Here is an 18299-nt window from a genome sequence, read left to right as displayed (position 1 = left end):
AGTTAGCTGTTGTAGCTGATGGGTAAGTTAAGTTGGAAGTTGGATTTACTATAAAATTTAAAAGAAATTATGTTTCCTTAAAACACTGATAACGTGACTATTTCTGTCCATATTTAACAGTTTCTGTATTAAATCGGGCTTCTACATAATCTGGGATTAAAATAACCCAACAAATTGTTGGAAGAACATTTTGATCCTTTTCTCTTTCTTTACATTTTGATGGATGAATGGATGAATGGACGAATGTAAATTTATTGAATGCCCAAGTGTACATAACCAGTAGCAAATACACGTGCCAGCTCAAAATATCTTCATCATAAAGTTATGCTTGTATTATGCTAACAAGTGTCTAATCTTCATCCTTGTTTTGTAGCTCTTTATAATCTACTTTTGACTGTGCTGCAAGATGTTTAGTTAGTACAAATTTGAGCATTTGGTGCATACTGTGTTTCAAGAGTTTTGTGTGTGGTACTTTTGTTATTTTGTTGCTTAGGTTTCTTAATTAAATTATCATGGAGCTTAACTATTTTCCTTATAGTACATTGACACGTATCCCATAGATATAAGATGATTTTGCTCTTAATTTTGTTTCATTAGGCAGTGACATAATACTTGGGTTGATGAAACGTTTGGTCAAGATTCGTTCTTCAAATTTAAGAGTTCTTATTACTTCAGCAACTTTGGATGGAGTGAAGGTATCAAAATTCTTTTCAGGCTGTCCGGTAATGAATATTCCCGGAAAGTTATTTCCTGTGGAAAAGTTGTACAGCTCCGAACGCCCTAAATGCTATATTGAATCATCCTTAAGAACTGCTCTTGGTGAGAACACAATTCTGAATTGCATACATCCCTTTTTTTAGTTTTCCTGCACCATTATTGGGCAACAATTCATTTCTTATATGTTAATGCTTCTTCATGTAAATTATAACTATGACTCGTTTTTTTGATTTTATTTGATTTTATTTGATTTTATTTGATTATACAATTGTATCCTACTCATTTTAACTTTTGGATCTGATTTATCCATTTGATAAGAACATATAACTTCAGTCTCGGCAACAATTCATTTCTTATATGATAATGCTTCTTTATGTATATTATAACTATGACTCTCGCCTTTTTGTTTTTATCTGATTATACATTTGTATCCTACTCATTTTAATATTTGGATCTGATTTATCCGTTTGATAAGAACAGTAACTTCAGTCTCTAATTGATCTTTTTTACAGTATCACACATTTTGTGAACGTCTCTTTCCGTTTCCATTGAAATAGTGCAATTTTGACTTGGCGAGGAGCTTTAAATCATTCAATCAACAAACTCAATCGTTTCATATCTAATTGTTTCCAAAGAAATTTGAATGATTGGGAAGCTGAGAACAGCATGGAGAACTTCATCAAGTTTCTCCAGTATTATTGAGTTTTATATTAGTAGTACCTGTAAGATCTTAAATATTGAAGAATGGACTATGTATGAAAACAAGCTATTCAGGGTTTCTTTCTTAACTTTCAAACGGGAAGAACCTGATATGTTGATTGCTCATTCTTCCAGTTTGACATGCTCATGCAAGTATCCACTATCTACATGTGTTTAAATACAATAAATGATACCGGAACTAGTTGTGATGTGGCGTAATACAATACAAGTAAACTTTTATTAATATAGAAATAGTTAAACAACACGACTCAAACAAAAAAGAAACACAATATTAGACGAATCCTTATGTAGAGCTATAAGAAGAGATTCAAAGGCGGTAGTGGTGTCGGCGGGATGAGTGGCCGTTGGGTACGTAAGTTGGTTGGTTATATGTGGATTGTATGGCGAGATCATGGAGGAAATAGGGGTGACGATAGGGAGGAATATGGGGGTGGTAGACAGCTAGGGGAGTGGTAGAGAAAGGGGTTGATGAGTAGTAGCGAAGGAGTTTGAAGTTTACAACACCACCTTGGAGCAGGAAACAACTGAAGCACCCCTTGTCATCGGGTGGGAAGAGACTTCACATAGAAGATTAGAAGAAAACTCTAGTGGAACTATCTCCCACACACTCAGGGGACAACTACTTTTAGCCTTCTACTTCTACACACCGAGAAATGGGTGGAAAAGACAAAAAAAATCCAGAACACTCTTCCCAAAAAAGATTAGATGCGAATAGCTCAACTGGATTGTGAGAATTTGCGGTCCCTCCCCCTACCGTAGGTTCCCTCGTGTTCGCGGGATTGCAGGTCCCAACCCGCTTTGCATAGTTTTGCGGGGCTTTGGCCCCCGCAGTTTCAAAGCACCCCTCTTTGGGGCTCTATTCTGCGTCCGAATTCGAGCGTTGTTCCAGGTTCCCGCGTTAGTCTCTCGGGGTTGGGGAAACTTCGACCTTGTTTGTCGAAGCTCCAGGCTCTTCAGAGTGTGGTCTTAAGTCGACGATGTTGAACGTGGCTGAAATGTTTTATTCCCCAGGCATGTCGATCTTATAAGCGTTATCTTTCAGCTTATGAAGTACTCTGAAATGTCCATCTGCTCTCAGCTTAAGCTTCCTGAGTGATTCTGTGTGAAATCTCTCCTTTTTCAACCTAATCCGTACGAGGTCACCTTCTTGAAACGTTAATTTCTTCGTGGATTTATTTGCCTGTACCAGGTATTTTTGATTATGCTTAGCAATTTCCTTGCCAACTTCTTTGTGGAGCTTCTGTATCTTGTGAACTCGTTTTGTGGCATCCTTTCTGATTTCTAAAGATGGTAGGAGCGGTACCAATTCAAGTGGCTTGTGCGGATTGTGCCCATACGCAATCTCGAAGGGAGTTCGTTCTGTAGTTTGGTTGATAGATTGGTTATAGGAAAACTCAGGTTGGGCTAGGATGAGATCCTATTGCTTTATGTTTTTTCCCACAAAACATTTCAGGAGATTACCGAGGGCTCAATTTACTACCTCTGTTTGTCCGTTTGTTTGTGGACAAGCTGAATTAAAGTTCGGTGCCTAGCTTTCCCCATAGTGTCCTCTAGAAGTGGCTCAGGAATTTGATGTCTTTGTCGGAGTTGATAGTCTTGGGAATTTCATGCAGCCTTTCAATCTCCTTGAAGTATAAATCAGTGATGTCAAGAGGCGTCTAGTGTCTAGTGACAGGGTACAAAGCAGGCCTTCTTGGAGAATGTCTACTACAACTATTACAAAATCCTTCTTCCTTTGTGTCCTTGGAATTTCTAACACTAATCCATGCTGATATCCACTCACGACGCCTCTGGTACTGGAAGTGGTGTGTATAATCCATCGTTCTGAGCTCTTGTTTTGGCCAGATGACAAATCTTGCATTTTTTGACATTTTGTTCTACATCTCTTGTTAGTTTTGGCAAAAAAAAAAAGTTCTCTTGCAAGGGCGAGGGTTTTGTTTCAACCGAAATATTCTGCTAGACCTCCGTTCTGGCATTCTTGAACAATGACCTCTCTTAGTGAACACTGGAGAATGCACAACTAACTCTGGTGGAATAAGTGCATCTGTGCGGTAATATTGCCCTGCTGGCTTTTCCTGACATTGCTCCTATATGTTTTTGAAATCTTCATCTGTTTCACATAGATCTTTATGACCTCGAAGCCCACAACTCGAGTCTACATGTTTGTGATCAATAAGTGTCGATGACTCAGTGATCTGCTACTCAGTTTTGGCTTCTCGCCTTGTGTTTTAGTACAAAACAGGAACGAGGTTATAAATTTCACCCAGGTGGCTTGTTGTCCCTTTAGTTTGTTCTGAATATTGAGGAATTTTAGGGCCTCGTGATCTGTAAATAGTATAAACTCGTATGTCAATAGGTAGTCGCTGCAGTGTTCCAGAGCTCTTATGATGACGTAGAATTCTATATCGTAAGTTGAGTATTTTCTCCTGGATTTGTTCAATTTCTCACTGAAAAAAGCGATGGGGTGTCCTCCTTAGCTTAGTACTACTCCGATCTCCACATCGGAGGCATCACATTCTAACTCGAAAAGTTGATTGAAGTCAAGTAGTGCTAGCACGGGCACCTGAGTTATCATTTCTTTCAATGTGTCAAAACTGTCCCGGGCTACTATTGTCCAAGTAATCTCCTTTCCTTTTAGAAATTTAGTCAAAGGAGAGGTAATAGTGTTGAAGTTTCTGATAAATCTTTGATAGAAAGACGCTAACCCCAAGAATTGCCTCAGCTCGGTGAATGATTGTGGTACCACCCAGTTGATAATAGCCTCGTCTTTACGGGATCCTTCTGAATGCCTGCTCTAGGCATGATGTAACATAGAGAACATACCTGGCTTGTCATGAAGTGACATTTCTTTGGATGGGCATATAGTTGCTTGACTCGCAGTATCTCAAATACTGCATTTAGGTGATGTAAATGATCTTCCAATCGGCTATATGCTAGGATGTCGTCAAAATAGACAATGATAAATTTCAAATGTGAGGTCGGAATACCTTGTTCATTAATCTCATGAAAGTGCTAGGCACGTTCGACAAACTAAAAGTCATAATGGTCAACTCATAAAGTCTGCTCGCGTCTTGATGGAAGTCTTCCACCTTTCTCTCGGCCTCATTTATTTTTGGTGATAGTTGCTGCCCAAGTTTATCTTAGAGAAGATAGTGACTCCATGTAGCTGGTCTAAGACATCATCTAAGCGGGTATGAGAAATCAGTACTTGATGGTAATCTTGTTGATGGCTCGGCTTTCAATGCAAATTCGTCACGATTCATCCTTTTTGGGCACCATTAGGGCCGGGACTGCACGCTGACTGGTGCTTTCTTCGACTAGCTCCATTGAAATGAGGTTCTGCACTTGCCTTTGTAGTTTTTCATACTCCGCAGGTCTTAATCTATAGGCTGGTCAGTTTGGTAATACAAATCCTGCTATAAGGTTGACGACATGCTGAATGTCACTTAGTAGTAGTAGTCTCTTTGGTAATTCGTCGGTCATAATATCCTGAAAGTCCTATATCAATGGTTGTAGTAGTATTGGTACTTCTTTCTTCCTTACTTCCTTCCAGGAGGAGTAATGACAGTGTTACAGGGGCAACTCTGAACGACTGCAAGAAAGGGGTACAAGGAATTAATGTTGTTTTTGTATCGCTCTCACCTTTGGTATCCTTAGCAAGTAGTAAAACTATACCTTTCCCATCCTTCTTGCAAGAATAAGTTTTTTTGAACCTGCCCTGTTGAGTCTTGCGATCAAACTGTCATGGCCTACCTAACATAATGTGGCAGACGTTCATAGGAATCACGTCGCACCATACCTGTTCATTTAGCTGGTCTCCGATGGAGAAGTCAATTAGGCACTGCTGATCCACACATATCTCATTGGCCTTCTTCAGCCAGGTAAGAGAATATGACTGGGATGTTTTTGTGTGTCAAATCCTAACTTTTTTACCATGAGCATGGACACCATGTTCTCGCAGCTCTCACTGTCGATGATTAGGCTACAGACCTTCCCATTAACTGTGCACTTGGTGCGAAAAATGTTATGCCTTAGCAAAGATTGGTCCTGCTCGGGCTCGGTCTGTAGTATTCACTGCATGACTAGTGCTTCTCCTTCATCTTTGTGGAGCTGAAGCTCTTCTTCTGGACTTTCCTCTGATTGCTCTTCGAGTTTCTCGATGGAGCCTTGATCCGTGAGTGTGAAGACTCAGCTTATTGTGCAGTTGGAGGCTATGTGACCATAGCAGTGACACCAGAAACAATTCGTGACTGACACTGTATTGGAGGAACTACCTTTCTTTGGGTTCTTCCTACTATGATTTGTCCATGTTTATCATTTCCTCTTGAGGTGCCTTTGTCGGCTGCAGCAGTTGCAATTGACTGCTCAGTTAGAGGTAGTGGTCTGAACGATGACTGTTGCCTGCTTTGCTTTTGCTGTCTCTCTACCTTCAGAGCTAGTGTCTAGACACCCCCCAACGTCCAGTATGGCTGTAGTTGTACAACATTGCTAATGATGGGTTTTAGGCCTTCGAGATATTTGACAATCGTGTGCTTCTCTGGCTCTGTCAGCTCGTACTTTAGCTGCAGTTTTGAACTGGGCTGTGAACTTCTCAACTGATAGGTCTCGTTGCTGCAAGTTGTGGTGTTTTAGGAACATGTCCTGACAATACTGCGGTGGAAGGTTTTTTTTTTCATTGCCTTCTTCATTTCCTCCCACTCAGTTATCTTTTCATTTCCTTTCTTCCTCTAACTTTGTAGATTTTCCTACCATAAAGAGGCATTCTTCTTTATTTTAATTGTGACAACTTGACTCGCTTGTCCTCTAGCACGTCTTTATACTCGAAGATTTGTTCTACTGTTTGCAACTAGTCCAACCAGTTGATAAACTCATCGGGGTTCATGCTTCTCTCGAACTCTGGGAGGTCCATCTTGATGCCAAAGTCCCTCTAACCTCCATAAGGGGCATCTTCTTTCGGCTTCCTTTGATATTCGATACCAGAACGACGCGCGATCAATATTCTTCCTCGCTGTGATTTTCCTTGTGAAACGGATTAAAATCTTCGTCTCTGTTTTCTCTACGACCCTCTCTATCACGGTTGAAGATAATCTCTTCCTGGTTCCCATTATCTAACTCGGCTAGTCTCTGTTGCAGACGATGAATTTCACATTGGATCTCTTCCCAAGCAGAGCTTGATGTATCTCTCCGTGGTAGCATGGCTGGAGTTGGGATTTGGAAGAAAAAAAGTTGATGGAGGTGAATTGGTTAGTGGCGGTTGTTGTTATAGGATTAGGGTTGAGCTTGACTCTGATACCAAATGATATCGAAACTAGTTGGGATGTGGCATAATACAGAAAAAAGTTTTATTAATATAAAAGTAGTGATACAACACGACTTAAACAAAAGAGAAATACAATAATAGACAAACCTAGCTAGAGCTATAAGAAAAGATTCAAAGGCGGTAGCGATGTTGGCGGGGTGAGCGGCCGTTGGGTATGTAGGGAATTGTGTGTGGTTGGTTATAGGTAGATTGAATGGCGAAATGGTGGAGGAAGTAGTGGTGGCAGTAGAGTGGTGGAGGAATGTGGGGGTGGTATACAGCTAGGGGAATGGTAGGGAAAATGGATCTTTGAGTAGTAGAGATAGAGTTTGAAGTTTACAACACCACATCAGAGCAGGATAAATCCGAAGCATCACTTATCGTCTGTTACAACCCTAACAATAAGAAAGAGACTCCATAAAGGAGATTAGAAGACAACTCTAGTAGAACTTTCTTTCACACACTCAGGGGACAGCTATTTATAGCCTTCTACACTAGATGAAAGGGGTGGAAAAAAATAAAAATCCAGAACACTCTTCCTAGAAAAGATCCAATGCAAATCTCTCAACTAGATCACGAGAAATTGCAATCCCGCCCCCTGCTGCTGGTTCTCCCGCCTTTGCGAGACTGCGGGTCGCCGCCCACTTCGCGTAGTTTCATAGGGCTTAGACTCCCGCAGTTTCGAAGAGCCCCTCTTCGGGGCATTGTTATGCGCCCGAATTCGGGCGCCATTCCAAGCGCCCCCTGTTGACCTCATTTTTGGTGAGGTCTTTTTTTCTTAGAGCCTAGGGTCTAGACTTAGGACTTCTTGTTGGACCCTCTTAGAGGACTAGTTTGAGACCCACGCCAACTAGAAATTCGAACCACTTCTTGACTTCTTGCAGTTTCATATGGCTTGTTCTAAATCCTCAACACTTAGTTGAGTCGATTAAATTCAGCGTTACGAAACTCGAGTCGAGTACCCATAGGATCTATAGCTTAGGAAACCCTTCGTGTCGTCTGTGCACACTCACGATACACGAATACCATAATTCAAGCACTCGATGCACATTAATATCGAAATTTACATCATTTGCACTTGTAAAGGGCTTCACGATTGATCAAACTTGAATCAATTGCTGGAACGATCGATCACGACCGAGAATTTTAAGAAATTTGAATTTGATGCGTTTTTAACCAGACCGTCAACAAAGTCGTCCGGGCGATCCTGGATGACAAAACGGACCGCGCCGGTGCGTTCGGGACGTCGAATTTAGCTAGGGATGACCCCATTTTGATATGTTATCGTGCACGAGCGAAAGTGCGCGAATCGAGGGATTTTAGATTTAAATATTATAATATATATATATATATACACGGTTTGCTCTCCCTCTCATAAATCCCTAATTCGCACGCCTGACTCCTCTCCCTCTCATTTGCGAGCCAGCCGTAGCTGGTCTCCCTCTCTAGGCCCGAGCTCCCTCCTCCTCATGTGACGGAGAGTTGACTGCTAGCGCCGACATTCCCCTGCCTGAGAACCTCCTTCCCAAAGCCACGCCTGCCTCCGCGAGCTGCAAGCTTCCTTCCTTGGTAGATTGACCCTGGCGAGCTTGTTCCCTAAAGCACTCGGTTGGCAATCTCTTCTTCTTCCCGATGCCTCATGCTCCTGCTTTTTGTCGCCATTCTCTCCCGTCTTTCTCTCGAGTTGCCTCACCTCCGGTAAGTGGTGGTATTTCCTCTCCTTCCCCCCTCTGCTATAAAAACCCCTCTTGGGGAAGGGTTTGAGAGTTGACCGAAATTTTGAAGAAGGGGAGGTTTTGCCGAACTCTCTGCTCGGCTAGGACTTGGTGCTCGTGGGTTTGGTGTTTGGGAGTTCTGTGGTTTCCCTTTTGTTTCTTTGCAAAAGCCAGGCAAGGTACTTTCTTCTCTGTTCTGCTCTTCTTCTCTTCTCGACATGGACTGGACACAATATATATATATATATATATATATGCTGGAATTTGTTTGCCTTAGCAGGTATTTCATGTTGAAATTGCTATCAGTTGCCATGGATGTTTATATCTTTAGCATTTATGTTGAGTTTGTTTTAATTGCTTCATGCTGTTTGGCTTAGGATGTTAGGCTTACAAAGGACATGATTCAAGTATTATGCATGGCAGACTTCTTTCTTGTGTTCTTATTACACCTATACCTGTATATTGAAATTTAAAGTCTGTTTCAACCCTATAAGCTCACTGTTTTCCTCGCTGGATTCCTTTAGTTTTAGGGCTTTTGAAAGTCTTGCTTTGGGGCTTTGTTTTGCTCCTTCTTTGTTGCCCCCTCTGTTTGAAACACATGTGTATGGATTCACTTAGTTTTTGGGCTTTTGAAAGCCTTGCTTTGGGGCTTTTTTTTGCTGCTTCTTTACTGCCCCCTCTGTTCGAAACACATATGTATGGATTCACTTAGTTTGTGGGCTTTTGAAAGCTTCCCTTTGGGGCTTTGTTTTGCTGCTTCTTTGCTGTCCCCTCTGTTCGAAACACATATGTCTGGATTCACTTTGTTTTTGGGCTTTTGAAAGCGTTGCTTTGGGGCTTTGTTTTGCTGCTTCTTTGCTGCCCCCTCTGTTCGAAACACATATGTATGGATTCACTTAGTTTTTGGGCTGTTGGAAGTTTTACTTTGGGGATTGTTGGATTTTTGGCTTGTGTTTCTCTAAAGCTCTTCTATTCGAAGCATATGTGGATGGTTATTTCTGTTGTGGAGCTTTTGGAGTTTTATTGTGTTTCTTCTCTATTGCCAGCTCTATTCGAGAGCCTATTTGGGTTCTTGTGCTGGTGTGGGCTGTTGCCTTGCTGCCCCTATTCGAGATTAGCTGTTTTGGGCTCTGTTGTGTCGGTTTTGGTGGTGCCTTTTGCTATTCCTGCCTAAATCTGCTGTATGGGTTTCTCTTGTGAGTGTGGGTTGTTTCCTTTTGTTGCCCTTACCTGAAACCCGCAGTTTGGGCGTTTGTTGTGTCCATTTTGGTGGTCCCTTTTGCTGCCCCCATTCGAGAGCTCTACTTGAGAACCTTGCTGGTGCTTTCCTGTGTTAGTTTGGATTGCTTTCCCCTGTTGGATCTATTCGAGGGCCTTATTATGGCCTCCCTATGGTGGCATGGGTTGTTGCCTTGCTGCCCTTACCCGAAACCCATTGGTTGGGTTCTCCTGGTGTTGGTTTTGAATGATCCCCTACTGTCCCTACTTGAAATATGTAGTTTGGGCATTCTTTGGTTGCTTTGGGATTGTTTTTCCTTGCTGTCCTTGCCCAAAACCTAATAGTTGGGCTCTCTTGGTGTTAGTTTTGGTTGATTTCCCCTGCTGCCCTCACTTGTGACTTGCCAAATGGTATCCCCTTTGTGCTGTGCTGGGTTTATTCTTCATTAAAGCTTCTAGTTTGAGATAGAATTAAATACTTTAATTTTTGTTTCTTGAAAGAATTTGAGTGCCCCTTTTCGAGGATCAGTTTGCTAGATGTTTGGAGATAGTTCACGACCCAATTCTTTGGGCTGAATTGATTGCAAGAAAAAAAAAAGAATCCTTTTGGTATTTGTTGGGAAAGTTTGGGAGCAACTTGGAATCTTCTATCATGTGCCTTTTGGGGATGTTTTGGGTTAGCAATTGGGGTCCTTCGATATGTTTCTCTTTGGATTGTTATACCTGTAACTTGGAAAGGGGGAATTAGCTATTGATAAGTGTGCCCCTATTTTATTGCTCATTTGAGGAGTCCCATTGGGTGAATCTTTGAGGCTAACCCTCCTACCGTTTGACTTTCTTCTTAAACTAGTTTTGGAGGTGGGTTAGTCTTTTTTTATTTCTTTCTTTTCGGTTCGCTTTCATTGCTTCTTGGTTTGATTTTAGGTTTTTATGTCCGAAACATAAGCGCACATATATAACTGCGGCTATATATGAACCATTAAGCAAGGTCGTAAGTTGGTTGGTCTTTTTTGGGGTTTTAGGCCTTGATGATAAAGAAATTCGGTAGTAGAGCAAAATAACATTCTATTCTACGACATCGGGACTCGACCCAGGGATCCGGTGAAATGTAGGATGACGATATTATTCTCCAACACGAGACAAGCATGACACCCTTGTCTTCTTAGGTTGTTGGCGGTCTTAGCTCGACGGTGCGATCGATTTGTAAACAATTATATTTTGTAAAAATGATAAGAACAAATACAATAAGAATATATACGCTATTTACAAAAGTATTTTGACTGCAAAAATAGTGATTACTTTCTCTTATTTGCATGAAACCTATATGCATGCCAAAATATAAATTTTAAGTAATATAATTCAATTTTCCACTTGTCAATCACCGGTACCGGGCTAAGGAGTACCCTCCTAAGTCGGTATTGTGGGAAACCCTTCTAGTTGAATGTCGAGCTCTATACATACAGGTGACCGATAGTTCCTTTTGGAGTCGCTCGAGAATACCTAAATCTGAGTCTACCCCAATTCGAATGCTTACGGTTTTCTTTCTCTCCTCGGATTTTTCGTGTGTTTCCAACAGTTTTATAGGGATCTTTGTAGATCATTCGTGATTTCCTCTGGATTTTTCTCGTGTTTTTTACAGTTTTCTTGGAGTTACCGTAGGTCATTTGTCGCTTTTCTCGAATTTTTCAAGTGATGTTCGCTATTCATTCTCGTTTGTATAAATGCATGCTTACACATTTCTTAAATTCTTTTCATTATACTCATTTACTTATAACGGCGAGACCGACCTCATTTACGGGAGTAGCCGATCCGTCAGGTATACAAGTTTGTTTTATGTTTACAGCTTTTCACTTTCTTTACTGCGCACTTTACTGCATAGATATACAATTCATGCTAGAGATGCTACTGTTTATTATTTACCGCACTATTCACCGCACTTCGTAGCATCTTTTCTTTTTTTATTATTCATGTTGCTTCTGTAGACTTGTAGGGACTTTTTAGGTTAGAGGACAGTAGGACATTCGGTTTAGGTGACACCCTAGGGCGAGCCACTGACCCAATAACCACATATTTATACACATCACAACCCCGAACCTATAATCGATATGTTAAGGAGCTTAGAGTAGTTTTTCTAAGAAGCGGAGCGTGGAAGCAAACGGACGGAGAGCGGCGATCTAGACCACAACAACGAGGTGTATGATGTCTCTTTAGAGTTAAGGTCCAGTCGTAGGATAGTTGGGAAGTCACCGGGGTTCCCCCCGAATCTGTGACATCCCTTACCTTTCACTTCTTTGACTCCTAAAAATAACTGTTCCTATTTTGGGTCCTTCCCTTTTGATTTTCTCATATTTAACCTTAGAAACTTAAACTTTGTTAGAAACTTAAACTTTGCAACTTAAACTTTGCAATCTTGAAGGCAAAACTACTGATCTTAATCGAGAGTTTTCTTAAGTGACTTCAGTCATTTAAGGTGTAATTAACTATAGGGGCTTGCCGCTATAGAGAACTAGGAACCCAGGTAAAATAAACCCTACCTAATCCTTATATTAGGTAGGAGAACTTGTCAGTCATGCATAAAATGTTTCGTAGGCCAAACGGACATCACAAACTCTTTAGTTTAGTTGGTTAAGCTTACTAACAAATGGTATGTTTATCCTTCAGAATAGTGTACTATTTGTGGTATCGTGCTCAACCATCTAGACTATCAAATATGTGAGGTCCATTCGGTCTCACTTTTCTAAATTAAAATATTAAATTGAGACATTATTTTTCAAAGTTAAAATATTATTTTATAAAGTTATAATCTTACGTATATACATAATTAAACTAAATTAAATCATAAATAAAGAATCCGCATCATTTATTTGGCCAACACCCTCGTCAATAAAGTCCAACACTAATGCATTTTGTGGCGAGGAGGTTGGATGGAAAGAGATGGACGGGCTTATTAGTAGCTTGAATATGAAAAAGTTAACTATATAAGCACCCTTGAGCATCGGTATTAACTGTCATAATAATTTGAAGGATACATGCCCTTTGGCTTTTTTTTTAAAAAAAGATTATTAACATTTGAATTGTAATATCGGTTGTGGTCTAATTATTGTTATTTATTTTATATCATATAAGATGTGATAATGCTCTTAAGTTATTAAATGCTTGAATTTGATAAAAAAATGGAAGCACAAAGCTGTATAAGAACTTTAATGGTCAAGACTAAAATGGCAAGTAGCATTAATATCTGCTTGAGAGGCAAAAAGCTAATGTATTTTTGTTCCAATTGCCTTGCAAATGGGTTTCTACCTTTTTTAGTAACTCTTACAGTCCAATTTCGAATATTTGGTGCTTGAATGTTGGATATTGATGAAAAAATCTTCTTGCTCGCTGTTCCCTCCCCTTTATAACATAGTATTTAACTGCAAACTTGTGGTAAGAGGTATAAATCTACCATTGGCAGTCATGGAAGGGTGTTAAATGTTATCCAGTTTGTAATGTTTGTACTCAACATTGCTGCTATTTTCAAGGTATTATTGGCATTTTATATCATTTTAATGTGGCTAGTTTAGGCTGTTTTTTTCTCTTCAAAGCAATGAGAAAATCATGCTCCTAACAGTTAGAACTCCCACACAGTTCAGGTTGATTGTAATGTTTTGTACTTATGCTACATGTATGAAAAGACCATCAAATGGTTTTCGAAGAATTCATTTTTCATCACCAAGAAATCCTCACGGATATCCGAATATACATGCATAATAATCAAACATGATGTGTTGAACCAAAAGTTATTTAACTGAAATAGTCATATCAAACCACCTATGAAAACCAAAAAGTTATATGAATTGTTAATTCATTTTTAAGTTCAATAACGAATTCAACGCTTTGACACTCAATTTTATTTATTTATTTTTTTGGTAATTCCACATTACCAATGTTTTGTTCCTATGATGTTCTCAGTTTTGAATGGATTTCTATGGTTATTTCTCTTTACCTTCCAAGTAAAGAAAGAAGCAAATTTGGCAGCTGCCCGAGAACTATATTCTGTAGTAGGAAATATTATAGTGACTTGCTTGGGATGTTTTGTTTTTTGGATGATGCCACTATCGCTCTTCCCCATTTTTTGATCTTCATCATTTAACCTATTTCTTGTAGTAGTGGATGTGTGGTACAGAGATCTAGTAATTAAATGTTTGAATATGTCAACGAGGATTAAAGTGCCTAATTCAAAGTTGAAAATTAAAAATGATGAACATTAGCATGTTGAGAATTTACTTGGTAGAAGTAAAGAGTCCAAACTATTGTGATAGCTCCTATTTCAAAAGTATCGTATATAACCGACATGATGCATTTTATTGCAGCTTTCTCTTCTTGATACATGTAGATAAGGATCTAAACGTGATTATCATTTTGCAAATATCACAAACACGGTTTCTGTTTCTTTTATTATCCTTGATAGTTGGGTGAAATGTATACTGAGAAATCACATAATGAAAATAATAGTATTAATTGGTTATATATAATGATTGTCTTATAGTTCAACAAAACATGTGGATTATACTAGTGACATGCATTTTTAACAAGTGCTAAGAGGATTAAAAGAAGTCGTGGTATTAAGATCCATATTAATTTGAGCAGTAGGCATGCAATTTTAATTTTATAAAAGTGCAATGAGTTTGTATTATTTGTTTTTTATTAACTTAATAACTCATGTGAATATGAAATTTCTAATCATTGTGCACTAATGTAGTCATATTGCCGTAAGTGGTGTGTTATATGATTAAGCATCTATTTTTTGAATTTCGACTTTTTTGTCTTCTGCAATAGCATGCGTATGCGCTTTGCTTGTTCGTCTGAGGGTATCCATCCGCGGTCACTCAATTATTCATTCGTCATTGTTGCACATCTATTGTGCCATTCTTGCCCACAACATCGCACACAGTTTATGAGCACTATCTCACCTCATGCTCGTGCTTGAGGCATGACTGTGCTTCCACCACTACATGGCGGTGGTTGCACCCTCTCCTAATGGGCAATGGCATTTTTCCTGCTCATATCTTTGCCTCTCTCAGACACCTATCGTCGGATTTCCCACTCCTTATTTTTTATTTTCTCTACTTTCACCATCTTTAGATGTCTCTACAGCTTCAATGGTTTCCCCATTTTCTTCTTTGGGTCCCTCACCTATCATGGTGGATATTATTATCTCGAGGACGACCCCTCCCATTCATTGTAATCGCTCCTTTGTAATTGTCATAATTGGGTTGTTTGATTTGGGATAACACCCTTTTTCATCCATGTCTAAATTTCCTTTCATCAAGACTCAACTCAAGAAACCATCCCCACTTTGGGACAAACTTGAGCTCTTTTTCTTTAACGATGAGACCTCTTGGTTTACTTTATCACTCTGTCTATTGTATGAAAATTTGCTTTGGGTAAAACCAACTTGGATATCATTTGTATATTCTTATTTGCTTTACATTTGATTGGTGACTATTCGGTTGGGCTCATTGAGCATCATCATATCATTTTAAGACAATCTTTAGGAGTAGATCACACTAAATGTTTTCCTAGGAAAACATGTCATTTAATGGCTTTCTGATGCAAATTCATATTTGGCATTCCCATTGTGATGCATCCGTGTATAGGTAACTTTTCTATGGCTGTGTGTATATTACTTCAATCAATCAACTTTATATTGTTTGGGTCTATACTTGGTAAGCCTTCACATATGGATGTTGCTACCAAAATTTTAATTGAAGTGAACTTTATTTATCTGTTTAAAAAGGATGCGTGGATTGGCTTAACATATTGTGGATATTGGCAAAAGATAAATTTTAAGGAATTCCCTGAATTGCTTCCGCCATTGGGTATAATTACTCTATATGTTTCAGGCTCACCCAAATTTGATGAAATCAACCGATCAGGCACAAGAGATACATTCAAATTACCAGACTCATCTTTCTCGCATAATAATTATCACTCCTCATTCATTAGTTCATGCTCTCTCATTTTCGGAACCAATGGACTTCCCTATCGATATTGAGCCTAGTTGTACCTGCCTTTGTTTGCCGTATAGAAATCATCTCTACATCTTCAAGTAATTCATTGATTTTGTTGTTCCTATTCTTAAAATTTGTGATCTCTCTCCTAAATGTGAAGATACAGAGAACCATGAATCAAAACAACCTTATGACTTTGATGGTCTTAATGTTAGTGATGACATTTGGTTTCAAAATCTGTTTATTAGATGGGGTAAAATGTGACAACATCTATCCCATGGTTTCATCATTTTGGATATTTCTTTCCTGGGCTTTTTGCTATTTTTCTGTCTAATGTATTTTTCTTTTTTTCTCTGGCAATTTGTAATTGCTGCTGTTGTACCTATATCGTTCTTTAGTTATAAAAATGTATTTTTTAAAAGAATATAATGAGAAAATCGCATTATGTTCAGTGTTTATATTTAATAAAGTTTGTTTTGCTTAAATTTATATTTTTTTAATGCTAAAAATTTTTTAGCTATCTATATGAGTAGGAACTTTGAAATCAAAAAATATCTTTAGGGCAGTAGGAAGGTGACATGCAGATTATAAACCATTTTGGTCTTTGATCTTGGATATAAATCATTTGCCTTCTGGATAACATCCATTGTAAGCCTTTTCATCACCCATATAAAGAGTTATGGCCAATGTTTAAAATTCAATCTCGGTTTTGGTTTTTGTTCCCATTGTAATTGTTGTAGCTTTTGTTGTTTTGGTAGTTTGGTTAGTTTCAAATCTAGTTTCTACTTTTTATTTTTTGTTTGTTTTTTAGTTTTTAATTTATTTTTCTTTTGATGTCCAGTTTCTTGTGTTCTATACTGGCAAAATATCGTAATATTACATTTGAAATATAGATTATAAAATATATTTAAAATTTGAAATAAGTTTAAAAGCATCAGATGAAATAGTTGTATGTACTATTCTTGTAAAATAGCTACATGTGATATTATAATATAACTATTATTTAGAAGATTTTCATAATTCATAATAATCACATTTGTATTGCTTATTCTCGAATATCAGTTATTGTTATCAGCTGCATTTCTCATTACATCTTAATTTTTCTAGCCACGTTTCAAGTAAAAGCTCTATAAGGGTTGTGAACACGAAAAGATAGTTTTTCATTTTATGCATGACTAGGTAATAACATTATAGGAATCTAGTAAGAGTTATTTATCGAAACTATTAAATTATAAGTGAAGTCAAAGTTGTTTGTTAAGGTGGAATGAGTGGCTGTTGTATGCTTGCCCTTTCTCTTATATTCAATCCCCATGACATTATTAGTCTCTCTTAATTTTTTCCAAAATTTGTCCCCTTTTATCATTAATTGTGATAGATATTTTAAGCTTTTCTTCAGCCCATTTTGGCTTAAATAGGCCGAAGCTATTAAACATCTAGTCTAATAACTCTTTTGCTATCACATCCTTCTTTTGTCGCCCCAGCCGCCGAGGACAGCATAGTTTTTGTCTTTTTTGCAATTCCCCTTCTTCCCAAGGTCACCATCCCCTCTCCTCGCATCAGGTACCATTAGACAAGCCTCCTTGTTTTCCTCCTGCCCCTGGTACCATCAGACAACCCTCCTTGTTTTCCTCCTGCCCCTACCACCCTAGACATTCTGCCTTCTTACCATTAGACAAGCCTCCTTGTTTTCCTCCTGCCCTTGGTACCATCAGACAACCCTCCTTGTTTTCCTCTTGCCCCTACCACCCTAGACATTCTGCCTTCTCTAACCAGTCAACCAACCGCTAAAGACTCCCCTCCATGCTGCTCCTATTGTCTTTGCAGGTCAACAACTACCCACCAACCGACCCACCCCTTTCCCTGCAGTCCAACCGCCCCTCCACAACCCCATCTTCCCACCTACAAACCTCCACCACCTTACATCTTCCCAACCTGCTGCTGAATATCAACCTCCCGTACATCCTACATAACCACCTGACTTTCCCTTTTACTTGAATTGAGTATTGTGTCTGGTATTGTTATTTACCTTTCTAGGTGTTGGTTGTTCTTTCAATGATAATATTGATTGTCTATTGTGGTTTGGGTTAACTCCCATATCATTTGGTATCATCGCCAACCTAACTCTAGTGCTATCCTAGGGTTTTCAGCATTAGCATACCAAATCTATTTCCAACCCCTCAAGAAAAAATTTCTCCTCCTTTTCCACTCAAACCAACCTTAAACCCTACGTCACCCCTATCTACATCCCAAATCCTAACCATGTGCTAATTCGACTTATGTTAAGAAAGATTGAGGTCGACCAAAAAAAACTTGGGCATATGGTATAAAAATTGATCTTAATCTATTAGAGCTAAATGAAAATATGACATTCAATTTGACGCAATAGAGAAAAATGATTCATGTAGTCGATCTCACTTAGTCGGATAAAGACTTGTTGTTATTGCATTGGATTTGTTATATTTTGATGGTCACTTGAATTCAGACGAATTCATTGAGTGACTTCAGACCATGGAGCTTTTTTTTGAGTATTAGGACGTCCCACCAGAGAGAATGGTGAAACTAGTCACCAACAAGTTAAAAAAGAGCGCATTCTTTTGGTGGCGAATTTGAAGCACCTATTCCAGCATGAGGGCAAAG

The 18299-nt window shown here is 38.9% G+C and overlaps 1 protein-coding gene across 4 annotated transcripts in view; it reads left to right on the top strand.

Moving 5' to 3' along the window:
- The window catches only part of LOC110030311 (probable pre-mRNA-splicing factor ATP-dependent RNA helicase DEAH4), a 156566-nt gene that overhangs the window by 13557 nt on the left and 124710 nt on the right, over window positions 1-18299 (top strand). For 2 of the 4 annotated variants that reach the window (XM_020732966.1, XM_020732965.1), the window contains exon 4: window positions 602-819. In XM_020732966.1, coding sequence (XP_020588625.1) covers window positions 602-819 — 218 coding nt within the window. Of the gene's footprint in view, window positions 1-597; window positions 820-18299 lie in introns of all 4 variants that reach the window. The other 2 variants (XM_020732967.1, XM_020732968.1) reach the window with 1 other exon arrangement.

The sequence above is a fragment of the Phalaenopsis equestris genome, unplaced genomic scaffold (assembly GCF_001263595.1).
Source record: "Phalaenopsis equestris unplaced genomic scaffold, ASM126359v1 Scaffold000697, whole genome shotgun sequence".
In the NCBI taxonomy this organism is placed as follows: Eukaryota; Viridiplantae; Streptophyta; class Magnoliopsida; order Asparagales; family Orchidaceae; genus Phalaenopsis; species Phalaenopsis equestris.
The sequence above is the reverse complement of the archived record's forward strand: the minus strand, read 5'-3'. Positions and strand labels throughout refer to the sequence as shown.